Raw genomic sequence first — 15,853 nt, 5'->3', positions numbered from 1 at the left:
AAATGGGCAAAGTTTGTTGAGTCAATAAAAATAAATATGCAAATCACATGAATCTTCTGAAAGATGAAACTGGGAGAATTCTTTTGTGCAGTCTATAAACAGCATTTTTATGAACATAAACACACACAACTCCTCATTCATACCCAAACACAACTGCAGTGTGAGTCACAAGAACCAGGATATAGAAACAACCTAAATGTTCAGCTGATGAATAGAATGGTCTATGTATAGAATATGATACTAATCAGCTTTTGAAAAGAACAAATCCTTCCATATGTAGCCATGTGAATGAATCTGGAAAATATTATAAGTCAAATAGATGAGTCACTGAAGGGCAGATATTGCATCTCCACTTCCATGGGGTGTCTCTAACAGTCTAGCTCAGAAGAGAAAGCAGCTACTGTCAGAAGCCGCAGAGATAAGTGAGTGTGGTTTTAGCAGCATGTGGGCAATTTGTAGAGATCTGCCACAATATTGTGTACAGCTTGTAACACTGAACTGTGTGCCCAAGCGTTTAAGACGCTGACTCTGAAAGGGATCAAGTCCATGATGGAGAAACCCACAGAGACAGCTGACCCGAGCTACTGGGAGCTCACTGACTCTGGACTGACAGCTGGGGAACCTGCATAGGACTGAGCTAGGCCCTCTGAAAGTGGGTGACAGTTAAGTAACTTGGGCAGTCTGTGGGGCCACTGGTAGTGGGACCAGGATTTATCCTTAGTGCATGAACTGGCATTTTCCATTCCACATGGAGGGATACCTTGCTCAGCCTGGATAGTAGGGAGCAGCCTGGTCCTGCCTCAACTTGGTATGCCAGACATTGTTGACTCCCCATGGGAAGCCAAACCCTTTCTGAGAAGTGGATGGGGATGAGTTGGAGGGGAGGTGTGGGGAGCAGGAGAGAAAGGAGGAAATGTGATTGGTATATAAAATGAAAAAAAAATCTTTTAAATAATAAAAAAAGATGCTGGCTCTCATGTGAAGTGTTCTTATCTCATATGAAGTGTTCTTACCATGGGAGAAGAGGAGCAGCAACAATAGGAAAGAACCAAACCAAAGCAGCAACAAATATATTCTGTGGTGTGTGGTGCTAACCATGGGGGAGCAGAGAAAGGAAGCGTATGGTGAAAATGTAAAGTCTACTTAAAAGAGAAATAATACCAAGTCCATTTGTTACTGATTTCTTCAGTAATAAATATTATTCCATACATATCCACCCCCCTTATCGCCTCTTCTCCATCCCTCTACCCATTCCCTTAGCAACCTTGTGAGTAGTCTGCATAACTACTATTCCATAACACATTTATAATTTCAATTTATTCTTAGTGGGGTAAGGGTGTGTATGGGTTACATGTCCTGGCTCCCACATGGAAGTCAGGGGACAGCTTTATGGAGCCATTTCTCTCCCTCCACCTTTACATGTTCCAGGGACTGCGCTAAAATCATCAGGCCTGCCCAGCAGGCACCTTACGGAGCCCTCTCACCAGCACCCAGGATATCACATCTAGTTGCTCTGCTTTTCCAACCCTAAACTTCTGGAGACAAAGATCACTCACTGTATTTTGTGGCCATCATACATGAATTAATGGTAAAGTTTTTAATCCCAGAATTCCATGAAGCTTATCTCTCAATAACCACACAGATAGATATCACCATCTCTGGACACATAGGACCAAAGACCTACATATATAAGTGATTCTATTAATTATAATAATGTTTGAAACAGGCAATTGTTCTGAATCTCTAATAAGATGAGTTCTGTTCCCAGTCTTCAGTACAACACACACGTGCCCTTGGACAGTGCCCTCATCAAATGCAGATTCAGCAGTCCTTAGTTCCTGTCCCCATTTCCCTGTTCCACCTTCCCAGCCAGTCACGGGACCCAGCCACGGACAGACGAGACTTCAGAAACGGAAGTGATACCTTCAGCCTTGGTCCCTCTCTGGCCTGGTGATAAACAACAGAGACAAAAGAATGCAGACGTATACATTTCCACGGAGGGAATCAGCTGATGTATGCTTTATTCTAATGTTGGTTGAGTATAGACAAAATAAAACTAAACACAAAGGCATCTATTGACTCAGTCATGGTGTTCACAAAAGTCTGTATTGGTATCCATCGTCTTTTGCTTGACCAGCTCTTGGATGGTCGCTATCTCTCCAGCAGTGAACTTGGGAGTGAGAGTCACATTGTCATAATCAAATTCTTCATCGAGAAAGAAGGGCTGTACTTCATCTCCAAATATCTGAAAAAATAATACCAAAGGAAAAAGAAACACAGTCACTGAAGTGAAAATGAAGTTGAAAACATAAACAGCCTATTAATATTTAATGAAACTTTTTTTAGACTTTCGGCACTCACAGCTGATTAAGCTGTTTTTAAGTAATGAAATAAATTCAATTATTCAATTTGACCTAATTTAAGCCTCTTAATATGCCCCATTTGTATCATGCTGTATCTGAATGAGTATCATTAACTAATTCCACCCCCACAGCAAGAATCAGGTCTGCTTTGCACACATTTGATTCATTCTTTGCCCACTGCAGTGTCAGAGATGGAGGCATAAGGGCCCATTAAACAAGAAATACACCTTAAGGTCTTGACCAACCTTTGTGCCATTTGCTAAAAAATATCTGTTAGTGAAGTAATCTTTAAAAATAAGAACAAAAGGGGCTGGAGAGATGGCTCAAAGGTTAAGAGCACTGGCTGTTCTTCCAGAGGTCCTGAGTTCTGCCGGGCGGTGGTGGCGCACGCCTTTAATCCCAGCACTCGGGAGGCAGAGGCAGGCGGATCTCTGTGAGTTCGAGGCCAGCCTGGTCTACAAGAGCTAGTTCCAGGACAGGCACCAAAGCTACAGAGAAACCCTGTCTCGAAAAAAAAAAAGAACAAAAACACCCCGAATTTACCATACTTGAAATAGCCATACCCTTGTCTCATAACAGGCAAAATTAAAACACATATGATCAAATTTTAAAGTCCAGCATCCCTTTTCTACCTTTTTACATATTAAAGCTTACCTGTAAGTTGGATTACCTGCAAAGAAAGGAAATAGTTTCGTACATGTTTATACACATGCACAAGCTTTAAAGACCTTCTAACAGAAGAGCCACTCAAAGCACAGTTCCCAAGCTGAGAGTGAAGCTCAGTCAATAGAATGCTTGCCGGGCACGCACAAGATCCTATGCTTGGTCTCCAGCATGGGGAAAAGGTTTGTCTGCTTGTTCATTTGTTCGCTTGTTTATCAAAAGAGTACATGTTCCAGTAAACAGAAAAGAAAGCCTTAAATCTCATTAACTCACCCCTGAAAAATCCCACTTAAAGCCAATGGTATGAGATACAATGAAATCACGCAGCACCTCATCAACTCTGTATGTATGGTGGTGCGGAAATAATTGAAAACTATGGCTTATGCGATAAATGAAAAAAATGCCCTGCAGCTAGGTAGTGTCAGCTTTAAACATTCTTGCGTGGAAGATGATCTCCCCAAATAACTTCTACAGTGTGTGTGAAAATGGAACACGCTGCTTGGAGGCTCTGTGCTGCTACAGTGGAAGGACGATCAGGAAAGCTCTGCTTCCCGCCTCGCTGTCCAGAGTCCTATTAGGGAGTAAGGTGTACAGTGCTAATAGCAGACTCCCAACTGCTCATTGCCCTGCGGCAATAAAATCAGCTGCTGTGATCCAACAATTTCCAGAGGTCTGATCCTCTCCTCTGTTTTCCTGGGGAGGAAAGTCAGCGGCTGCCAGTGAATGTGTTACTATCATGGGCCTGCCCTGTTGATGTGTATCAACGGTATCCTTCCATCCATCAGCCCTGCTAGTGCCTACTGAAAGGATCAGTATCAGTTCAGGACACCCCACGACCAAGCTCTCAGCATAAAGGAGACTTATTTGCCATAGAGGGACAAAGGACAGAGGACAAAGAGGGGAGACAGAGGATGAGGGAGAGAGTGAAGGGAACAAAGGAGCGAGGGAACAGGCATTTGTCCTGGAGGAGGACAATGGGCGGCTTCTGGACAGAGAGGAGGTAGACATGCACATAGGAAATAGTGGTTTATAAAGGCAAACGGGGAAACCTCATGTTAGAATGAGGTATTTAATTTTAATTTGGGTGTGTTAATTAGGATAGCCAAAGGGATTGCTGGACTTTAATACATTGATAGCTATATCTTGGTAGTCAGCCTCAGGAGGAGGAAGTGGCCAAATAAAGGAACAGACCTTGGTGGCTAACTTTAGGAATATAAGCTAATGGTGTTTAGCAAGGCAGAGGGAATGGAGGAAAAGAACAAGGCCTTCTAGAGACGTGCTCACTATGCCTGGACTGACTGAAGTCTTCATGCTATTGCTTCCCAGTCATGAAGCTTTGAAAGGTTTTCAGAACTTGCCCAAGGCTAGTAAAGAAGATAGGCCACTTTTGAAACCAAGACAATATGCTTCAAATAAAGCCACATTTGTTCAAAAACACAAACAAAACATGTTCAAAAACACTGGTTCTTTGGGAGAAAAGTCCCTCTCTGAATAAGCTGCACAGTTCCCACAGCTACCACTGAAAATGCCTCAAGACCATGTGTAAGGCCATGACTGTTTTCAAAGGAGCAGCTGCACACACAGAAATTAGCCTGCAGAAGAAAGTGGCTGAAGTGCCACGGACACTCTCTGTAATTAGATATCTTCAGCACAAAATAACAGAGGGGCGCTATTGATAAGACTTGCTCCAATGAAGAAACACACGCACACAGTGACACTTGATGTTCATGTCCAGAATGCAAGCGTTCAAGCTGACTCTGTGTAGGATACTGAAACCTGCAGATCAGACCCCAGTCCATCCTGCCTAACTATGTAGACACCTGATTCTTACTGATCCTGGCCTAGATGTAGAGGAAACTCTGTCTCTGTGACTGTTTTGGTCTCAGAGGATTTTTGAAGCTCTTTGTGCCCTCATCTAAAAGCAAGAGAGAACACATCTACTGAGTTGCAGAGATCTGGCTTATGTCCTGCACTACAATTCAGAACCTCATCCTGATTCTCTGAACACATCCGTGCTCACCACATGAAAAAACCTGGCCTTCATCCACATCCCAGGAAGGCTGGGCTATCACTTCAAATTAAACAAGTCTCTCAGCTATGGAAATCTCTCTGATATTATACCATGCCCTTCCTACTCCCTGGTACATAACGCACTTTCATCTCCCCCACCCTTTACTTATTCATCAGTAAATACTTGCTAAGCATTAGGTACTGGGAACAGAACAGAGTACAGCAAAACCTGGGTCTCTAGGCTTCCCTGTAAGGAGACGACAGTAACAAGGGACATCACTGACATGTGGCATGCTCCTCACTAGGAAAACGGAGAAAGACAGAGCATGTCACCTGCAGAACATACTCCCAGCCCCCACATCCCCTCTCCTCACTGTCCACCATCTTGTCTTAGTGGTCCAGATAAAGTAAGGCTCATAGCTTAGATTTCTCAGGCTTCTGATCAACGCCAACTCCTATGGCTAAGTTAGTTCTTCAGAGATGGCCCCATCCCATGCCTTCTTATGTCTCCATTTTCCTGAGATTCCAGTCCACATTGTAGCTGCAATATATAGCATTATGATACTACTGATGAAGAAATTCTCTCTTAAAAAAAAAAGCATTTTTCTATAAGGGTTTTTTCCCATATAGTTGAATTCTCATTGTGCCGCCATAATTTTCTACAGACATTGTGAATTAACAAAAATAACAGCAAAAACAGAGATTTCTGAAAGCTAGAAGTTGCCAATGCAAGGAACAGCCACTTACAATCAACTTTAAAGTTTGTCATTAGAGCAGATAATTTTCTTAGAATGCGACCTAAATGCTGAAACACAACAGAGGAAACTAAAAATATTTGCAAAGTCAGAATATTTTAGGCCATTTGGGGATAAGCTTCCAGTGTGGTTTCATTGAGTCAAAGTGCGAGACTAGTTCCCTGCAGTCACTCAGGGATCGTCCATTCTTCCCAGAATGTTCATTTTCCTACATTCCTAGCCATTGTGTGAGGTCCTAGAACACAAAGAAAGACCTGCATAAAGTCACTAACAGATTGTGTCGGCAGGGCACACCTGAGTGGTGGAATGGAAAAGCTTGAGTGGTGACGGGAGCATCTAACATAGACCAAACTGGAGTGGGCTGAGAAGGGATCAGAGATGGCTGGATCCCTAAACAGAATCAGTCAACAGGCTGAGGGAGGAACAGCTCTGCAGACAGGAGGGTTTCCGTGAGCGTGCTATGAACACAAGGTGCAGGTTTCACATCTGAAAGCGGTTCAGCATTGTCTGAGCATTAACCGTAAGGAGGACAGTGCAAGAAATGGCAAGGCGGCGGTAGCATCTTATAGATGATGAAAAGCTTTTGAAGAATCTTTCGAAAGCAGGGCAGACACTTGGTCTTATATGCACTTCCTTCATTTCGTCAAATGTTTTAATGAGTTTAATGAGCACATATAATGGAGCAGGTATTAGCAGCACCAAAAAGGGAAAAAAAAAATATGGCCTGTCATATTGGAGACTAGAATTAAATAGCTCACACTGCAGGTTAATAGACAGTATATTCAAAGGGACTGGCCTGGAGTCAGAAGGCTCCTCAGAACTCCGCTCCAGTAGTCTAAGCAAGAGACAAGGACAATGAAGCACCGGTAGAAAAGATCTGAAAACCACTTAGGAAGGAAAAGAGCAGCACTTGGTGACTGACGACATAGAGATGGACGAGGAGAAAGCACAGGCTAGGACACTCAGCTGTGAACACAGTGCATCTGAAGATCCCTGGAAGATATAGAAGTCAAAAAGCAATCAAACACACAAAGCTGAAGCTCAAGGGGAAAAAGACCTAAAGCTAGACATGCCCATTTAGAGATATAAGTATAACAGGAAGAACATAGGATGAAAACAGCTTCAAGCATGCAGGGAGGGATGAGTTACAAGGTATATGACACCCTGGGGAACACTGACTTGTTAGGAGTGGGTAGACAAAAACCTCCAAAGAAGGATGAAAGGAACAATTACAGAGACACGCAGAGAATAGAGACAAATTGTGAGAGCCAGTAAATCAAGAGACTAGGGGAAGACTGACATGGCAGGACAGGCATGAATGTCCATGTTCCATAAATGTAGAAAAGGAAATACCAGACTCTCTAGGCGGGAGGCTACTTGTTAGTTCACGGCTGCCCAGACCATGAAATAATCACTTAGAAACTATATTATTTGCAATACTGTTTGGCCAATAGCTTAAGCATATTTCTAGCTTGCTCTTATATCCTAAACTAACCCATCTTCACTAATTTGTACATTACCACAAGTTCATGGCCTACCAGCAAAGTTTTGGCAGGCTCCAGCAGAGGCTTCTGTCCCTGTTAGTGGCTACATGGCTTCTCCCTAACTCCAACTACTCTCTCCTTCTCTATCTGCTTGAAACTCCCGCCTTACCCTTTTCTACTAAGCCACTGGCTGAAACAGATTTATTCATTAACCAGTAAAAGCAACACATAGACAGAAGGACTTCCCACACCAAGACTGGGCTACTGAACTATACCTGGTTCCCTCATTCTGAATACTTTCAGGTAGGCAACCACAGCAAAGCAATTTGCAGTTTATTGTGAGAGGAATGAGAAGAGAAAAGGCAGAGGCACTAATGGAGTTGGACGGAAACAGGGGAGAGGAACTCAACCAGAAGCACTAATGAATTTGAATGGAAAAAAGGGAGAGGAACAGACCATAGCCAAAGAAAGGTCCAAGGGAAGTGACCTTTCCTTCTTTTGTTTCTTTTTTGTCAAGAATGGGAGGGGAGATTTGATCATTGTGACATGTTGTGGGAAAGGAGCTAAGAAAGGAGAAAAGAGACAAGGACACTATATTAGCTTCATTTCGGGTCATCGTGCAAAAATACCTCACAAAAACAACAAAAGGGAAAAGACTTTTATTTGGCTCAAACTTTGAGGACTACAGCCTATCATGGTAGGGAAAGTATTGGCAGATGATAGCTCTATGGTGGTGGGGGCATATGACAGCCACTTCCTCACACCTATGTGGACCAATAAGCATAGCAAGGACAGGATGTAGACAAGGCTATGAAACCTTGAGGCCCATCTCCAGTGACCACATTTCTCTCACTTTCTAAAGGTTCCACAACCTCCAAAAACTGTAACTAGCTGAAGACCAAATGTTCAGACATTACTCTATGTGGTGCATTGCACATTTACACCAGGACATTTCCTTTCTGGCCCCATGAGCTCTTGATTTTTCCATAAATGCAAAATAAATCCTGTCCAACTTCAAAAGTCCTATAGCCTTTAGCAGTTTTGCAACCATTCACACATGCAAAAGCAGAGTCTCTTCTGAGACTCAGGGTGTCTCTAAACCACGAGCCCCTGCAAAATCAAAATACTACACATTTGCAGTAGTGTCAGATTCCAAAGAGAAGAAAAGAGACACAGCAAGGGAAGGTCAGCCCCAACTTTTGGTGTCATCATGTGGGGACATGTTGTAGTTGTGTGTTCCCAGTTACACAGAGCAGGACAGAGGACAGGCAGAGAGGCTGGGCTATTCAGCTTCCAGTAACTCACTTCCTCCAGCTGGAGCCCAACCTCCTAAAGGTTTCCCCGAAAATAGCACCAGCAGCTGGGGACCATGTATACAAAGGCATGGGTCTGTGGGTAAGAGATCATATCCAGACCATGACAGACTTCAACCATGTCACTATAGCACAAAGTTACTCCTGGTTAGTAGGAAGAATGCATGTATTTGTTTATTGAGTAAATATTTGTTGCATGTCTGTTTTGTTCTGAGTTCATTCTGACATTTTATGTTGCAATAACATAAGCTTATAGACACAGATACATAATTCCAAGTGTAATGAGGTGTGCCACGCCATTCAGAAAGCATCATCGTACCCCTTCAAACACAGAGAGGTTGCGTGCTTGCTCCACTATCCAGCTGTTGACTGCCCTAGCAACCTGGAAGCTTTCTTCTTTCAAGGTGGGTTTATTTCAGCATCTTAAGCTCTACTGCACCAACATTTCAACTACAAATTGAAATTCTGGCTTATTTTGGAGAAGGATCGTTGCTATACAACACCAACTCCCCTGCTGCTAAACAAAAAACAAGTGTGAATTAAGTTATTAACTTGTTATTTTTGCCTAAGGAGCTGAGAGAAATGTGTGGATTTCAGGTATCTAATTTCAAGTCTAATTGAAAAATTTTTGTGACCACTATGGGAATAGAATCTGTATACTATTAGGAAACTGAGTTTCCTTAAAATCGCTCATGTGACTGATTCTTACAGGGACGCTACTAAAAGAGGAGACATTTTCATTCATAATACCACATGGGCAAATTAAGGAACACAAAAGTAATGCTCAAATCAATAACGGTAGCATTTAGCTACAGGCTAGAACACAGAGTGATGTGGTAAATAAACTAGCTTGGTGGAGAAATGTTTAGAATCCCATTGTGAAATGGAAGACAGGGAACCTCAAGCTTCTCTACTGATGTCTTCCATGGTTGTCTCTTCAAAGGAACCATAATCTCACTCTCACTATTATGAATTTAACTTGCTCTAGAAAGAAGTTCAAAGCCTCCAAAATGTATTAAAACAGAGGATCAAGGCAAAAAAATTATTGACAAATAATAAGCCAGAAGTGTTAAAAAATGTCTCTAAGAGACAAATGCACATACATAAACTAGTAACGAAATTATGGGGAAAAATCAAACAGACCCTATTCATACCCGAGAGTTGTGGGTTCTGAAAAGGCAATCCTGAGGAAGTAGGACTCACAGAACACATTGCACTTTTCAGACTGAAGCCACTGGAAGCAGCTACCAGCTCTAGACCCAAAGGCTCCTTGACAGTCCCTCACAGGGCACTTGCCGGAAACTGATGATTACATTCTTTTAATGATTTAGGTGGTGAAAATAAGATTTGTGCTATTAAACCAAGGAAGCATTGGTTCAATGTTGTAATTTCTGACGGTTCTAAAACAATTCTCCAACAAATAATGATTACACCTATAATCTTAGCTCTCACTAGCAGGAAAATGAACATGTTTGAGGCCGACCTGTGCTACCTAGTGAGAACTGGTTACAAGCAAAGCAAGCAAAAAGAAATCAAGCTTACAAACAAAATATCAGTAGTTGCGAGACTCAGTCAAGAGAACTGCTAGCCTGAGCTACAGAACGAGTTCAGGTGCAGCACAAGTTACACGGTAGAGATGCAGCCCAGAAAATGAGTGTATGCGAGGTTAGGGAGGTAGGGGTGTATCCATGAGAAGTCAGGGGCTGGGGGGTGAATGTAATGAAAACACATTTCATGAGAGTCTCCAAAATTAATTTTTAAAATGGGGGAAATAAATGCTTGCCTAATAAGAGCAAGGCCCTAGGTATAATACTTGCAGTTGTAATTTGAGTTTTGTTGGCTATGGGATAGATCCCAGAAGAAGCTTCTTAACCACTAACTGAAACTAATTTATAATAACTCCAATTACTGTCTCAAAATACATATATTCTATAACTGACATCAAAGTAATTGCATCTCTTCGGGTACTAGATGCCATGCCTAACCTGTATGGTCACAACCTAGCCAAGAATATAAACAAGCCTTAAAATGAAATGGATTCCTGTATAGAGAAGCCCTGTAATTTCAGCTTCTTACAGCTCAAAGAATATAATCTATAATTCAAAAGGCATATTGGAAAGTAGCTGTCCTGACTTATTTGTCTAGTAACCAATTTGGGAGTTCAATGCAAGCCTGTAAGCATCTTGGGTATACTTTTCAGTACAGTAGACAAAAGTATTATAAGGAAAAAAACCATTTAAGACTGAAATGTGTATGTCCTCTCTGACTAAATGACTGATTCATAACAGAATATACCGTTACAAGAGCAACTGAATGATTGAGGAAACCAAAGAGGGACCCTAGAATTTGACTAGAAACGCTAATAAAGAGCCCTTAGTGACGCCTGTGTTTATCCCCTCTATGTTAAACAGGGTAAAGGTTACTTCCCGCACCACCTGCAGTGTATTTATTAATGCTGGTAGGAAGAGTTGTAAAAAAAAGATTGCAAAAATGGCTCTCAAGTAATACGTTAGGGAGAATAAACTATAGCAGAGATTCCGTTCTCCCACTTCTGAAAATAATGCTTAATGACATTTCTCAGCCTTCAACATGCCCCGCTATGAACAACTCAGCAGTTGTCAATGAATTCAAGTCAGAGCCTTTTAATCTCTGATAACTCTAAGGAACTGACCTGTTCACTGTAGGACTCTCTACAAATGTTTAAATACAAGAAATGAACTTCTTCCTCCTTTTAGGAATGGATTTCAGATTGGGATTCTGTTTACAACCTGTCCTTACCTTACCTAATACAAAGGTTTACAGGACCTCAGAGATGATAGAAAAGCCACAGCCAGGTGAGACCAGGAGAGAGAAGGGAACTGTCCTTCCATCTGCTGAGCAGACCCTACGCAGAACTACAGAGATAAACCAGGTTTCTATATGCAAATACTATTGCTCTATGCACGTCAGGGACAGATGGAAACAAGCAAGACCAACTAAACAACTCCAACTCTAAATTATTCCAAACCAAGGAAAATGCAAAGGGCTCAGGTATAGGGGTTCCCTGAAAGGGCAAAACCCACATACTGTCATGATGGAATTCCCCGGGAGTACCTCTTCCATTTGCTTCAGAGTTCTTGGCTCGGTGGGTTTTGGATTCACCTCAGAAGTTAGAGGCAGGTTCACAGAAGGAACGTAAGCAGGAACACTGGTGCTTATATCCTGTTCCACTTCACCTGGAAGTAGCAGCCGATCTGTTGGATACAAAATATTTCAGCTGATCCTCCTGGGAAGCTCATCATCTCTCTAAGTCGTCTATAGACCTGTAACAATCAAAATGGGCAAACATGCTCAGGAGAGCTGGCCCCTTGCACAATTGCTGTCCTCATCTGTGAACACCACTTAAAGGATTCCCCTTTCCATAAAATAGAAGCTACCTGTGCATTGATTTCTTATCATGTTGCAAGGTTGCAGTCCACCTGGAAGGTTGGAGGAAGGCATAGGGAGTGATGATCCTCCCAGCCTAACTCCCCTTCGCTTAGAGAGTGATGTGGTGGTCCTCCCGGGCCTAAGTCCCCTTAGCTTAGAGAGTGATGTGGTGGTCCTCCCGGGCCTAACTCCCCTAGCTTAGAGAGTGATGTGGTGGTCCTCCCGGGCCTAACTCCCCTAGCTTAGAAAGTGATGTGGTGGTCCTCCCGGGCCTAACTCCCCTAGCTTAGAGAGTGATGTGGTGGTCCTCCCGGGCCTAACTCCCCTAGCTTAGAGAGTGATGTGGTGGTCCTCCCGGGCCTAACTCCCCTAGCTTAGAGAGTGATGTGGTGGTCCTCCCGGGCCTAACTTCCCCTCCACTACTATAAGAAAATAAGGCAGGAAGGTGCTCCATTTGTCTCGTTTTCGCTTGTTTTCCTGAGGGGGAGAAGAGAAAGAAAATGGAGTGCAGATTTCATTCTGTAACAATGCAGCAATATTTCAAATATATATATATATTACAAAATGAGGATGCCAGAAGGAAAATACTTTAGCTTTCAGCAGAAAAATGAAATACTCTGTCATATGAAGAATGCATGGGCTCATTTTCAAAACTTGCAAACAACATGTTTCCTGCTTGTTTAGCACAATCAGAAGAATTCAATAACCAATCTCAGCTTCCCCACGGATTTATTTTGAGTGGTTATGCTGGCTGTTTTCACACATGTGACACCTCATGAATGTAACACACATGCCACCGGACTTCCGAAACCTTCTTGAGGTGAGCAGACAGACACACAGAAGCATAAGACCTTCCCTCCTCAGCCAGAGGAACTAGGGAGAGCTGGCCAATAGCATGGAACAGGCATGAGATGCTACTGCCTGCTACTCAAAGACGATCCTAACTAAGCCACTCATTAAGTTCTCCGTGGAAGTGATTAATTAGCATCAGCCATATCTGGGCTAAAGGCAGCACATACACGAAGATAACTCTGCAGGTCTGATATCCAAAAACTCAAGAGTATTCTGAAAGGCACCCTTCACCCCCATAGACATCTCACTCACAAAAGTGAATCATTGTTGCTTTTTAATTGTTAAGAAATAGAGCATAGTCGGGTCATCTGGAAACTTGAGGACTGGTGGGGAGGCAGTGAAGAAGGTAGTTTCTATTGAGATTGATGATTGGAATTTCAGAACCTCATCTCATAACTGGCATAAATAAAAGCAATAATAACAACCGACACTGATGTGTCCACTATTTTATAAGGACCAGCACCGCTAATCCTCCCAGCAGCTCTGTTCTGTTCTGTTCTGTTGTTCTGTTCTGTAAGCAATGAGCTCTACACACAGAGACCTCACTCAGGATCCCATAGCTAGAAAGGCATAGCCAAGCAGTCTGCCCCCAGAGCCAGGACCTCAGCCAATGTCACATTATACATTCTATAAACAAGCATTTTATTACATGTTTAATTTTGCTTCATCATACGGAACATCCAAGCACGGGCCAGGAAGTGTTGCCTGTAGCTCCCAAGCATAGTCGACAGCACAAAGTAAATTTTGCAAACATTTGATGCCTGGAAAGCAACACATTTAAACTCATTAACACCGGGAGAGAAACTGGCCTCCTAATGTAGCCATTTGTTTATGAATTCAAAGCCAGACTCCTGCACTGCGCTCCCACATGCGAGAGCCTAGGGTATGTCAAAGGCTGGTGAGGGCCTGCCAACAAGAACTAAAGGAAAGGCTCAGGCCTCTCGATGTGAGGACCAACACTATCAGGTCGGTTGGCTGCTGGTGTAAACACAAGTTCCCATGTGAGAACAGAACACAGTCTGCACTCCAGGCTTATGTTTAAGACTGTGGTCTCTCTGACAAAATGTATGGCGGCAGGACAAGTGTCCGTGTCCCTCACTGAAGCTTTTCAGCCCTAATCTGTTCTCATCTAAGGAAGACATTCAACTACAACAACAATGATTTCTTTTATAATAATTCTACTACCATGGGAACAATTATTTCAAAGCAAAAAGATTCCACATCCTCAGCATCTTAAATCGCTGTCACCTTTTCTCTGAAGGAAAGATAGGATTCAAGAACGCATGCTGTCAGGCTAGCACAGTCCCTTACGCATGGTGAATTCCCAACCAGTACTTGGAACAGGAAATTAATTTTCTACATTACAAATTTAAACTGAGCAGCAACTATGAAGATCCTGTACACCAGTTAGACACTGTGGGTGATATAAAGCAAGCACAGTCAATCCCCTCAAAAACTGACGGTTGTTATAGGGATATGTTTTCCACATAAAAAATCAAAATGAGAGAAACCAAAAACAAAATTGAATTGTTATGACTCTAAGCATTACAGGGCTATAAAAGGTAAAGCAATACTGACAGAAAGAGCCAGGTAGGATATCTGTTAGGAAAGAGACTTTCTCCTATCTTTCAGCAATCTCACAGTTATTTGTATATATACTCAAATTTCCCAGAGGTTGGGAGACATAATAGTCACTGATAATAAGGAATGAATTAACCAAAGTGACTTTAACAGTCTAATCCTAGAGTGTTTCAAGATAAGAATCAGATCTCATTTATTGTCTCAAAACAACCCAAAGGCTTCTTACATTTTGAATGCCCTTGGCATTTGGGCACCTTCCCAAAGTGGCTGACCGACAACTTCAATGACCCACTGTTGCTGTGGGACAACAGTCTGTACCCTGTCAATTGTATTTTAATAAAATGCTGATTGGCCAGTAGACAGGCAGTAAGTATAGGCAGGGCGATCAGGCAGGAAGTAGAGGTGGGGCAATGAGAACAGGAGAATTCTGGGAAGAGGAAAGACTCAGTCTGCAGTCATCACCCAGATGCAGAGGATGCAAAATGTGACTGCCTTGCCAAAAACGGTACCAAGCCATGTGACAAGAACACAGACAAGAATAATGGATTAATGTAAGATGTAAGAATTAATTAATAAGGGCTGGAGAGATGGCTCAGAGGTTAAGAGCACTGGCTGCTCTTCCAGAGGTCCTGAGTTCAATTCCCAGCAACCACATGGTGGTTCACAACCATCTATGATGAAATCTGGTGCTCTCTTCTGGCCTGCAGGCATATATGCAGGTAGAATACTGTATACATAATAAATAAATCTTAAAAAAAAGAATTAATTAATAAGAAGCCTGAGCTACTAAGCCAACCAGTTTATGATTAATGTACACCTCTGTGTGTTTATCTGAGACTAAACGGTTGTGGGACCTTGTAGGACAGAAACAGCAGTCAACACACTGTTCTAGCTAGTATTAATCTAACCCTTTCTCTGATAAAAACTAGAAAGGCCAAATAAACTCTAAAAATCAACTCTTGGAAAGCATTGGAGGGCTGCTAAGGCAGCTTGTATCTTAAGAAGTTAAGATTCCCCAAAAAGGAAAGATTTGAGGAATAAGTCTAAGATTCCCCAAAAAATAAAGATTTGAGGAAAAATAAAGATTTTCAGCTCAAGGCTTTTTTTACTGGTTTGCAAGTAGAGGCTATAAAGTCAGGAAACTAAAAGGATTTAAAACATAACATTGGGACTAGAGAGATGGTAGAGTGGTTAAGAGCACCGAAATTCATTTCCCAGCACCCACAGCGAGACTCATAATCATCTGTAACTCCAGTTCCAGGGGATCCAATGCCCTCTGTCAGCCTCGTGGGCAATGCACACAGTGTGGTATAAAAATATACCCACAGGCTAAACATCCATACACATAAAATTTTTTAAAATATATTTTTAAAAAATAAGTAAAAAGCATAACAGAGCTGCAAAGGGCTATGAAGGTAGAAGGT

At 42.3% G+C, this 15,853-nt stretch overlaps 1 protein-coding gene across 2 annotated transcripts in view; it reads right to left on the bottom strand.

Annotated features, from left to right (window-relative positions):
• Positions 1-975: 975 nt before the first annotated feature.
• Positions 976-15,853, bottom strand: part of Iftap (intraflagellar transport associated protein) — a 77,615-nt gene continuing 62,737 nt past the window's right edge. Inside the window, exons 6-7 of one of the 2 annotated variants that reach the window (XM_057780914.1) lie at positions 11,655-11,821; positions 976-2,245 (exon numbers count right to left, since the gene is read on the bottom strand). In XM_057780914.1, coding sequence (XP_057636897.1) covers positions 2,081-2,245; positions 11,655-11,821 — 332 coding nt within the window. In that variant the 3' untranslated portion in view covers positions 976-2,080. The remainder of the gene's footprint in view (positions 2,246-11,654; positions 11,822-15,853) is intronic. The other variant, XM_057780915.1, reaches the window with a different exon arrangement.

The sequence above is a fragment of the Chionomys nivalis genome, chromosome 9 (genome assembly GCF_950005125.1).
Source record: "Chionomys nivalis chromosome 9, mChiNiv1.1, whole genome shotgun sequence".
Taxonomy (NCBI): domain Eukaryota; kingdom Metazoa; phylum Chordata; class Mammalia; order Rodentia; family Cricetidae; genus Chionomys; species Chionomys nivalis.
This window is presented reverse-complemented; position numbering and strand designations above follow the sequence as displayed.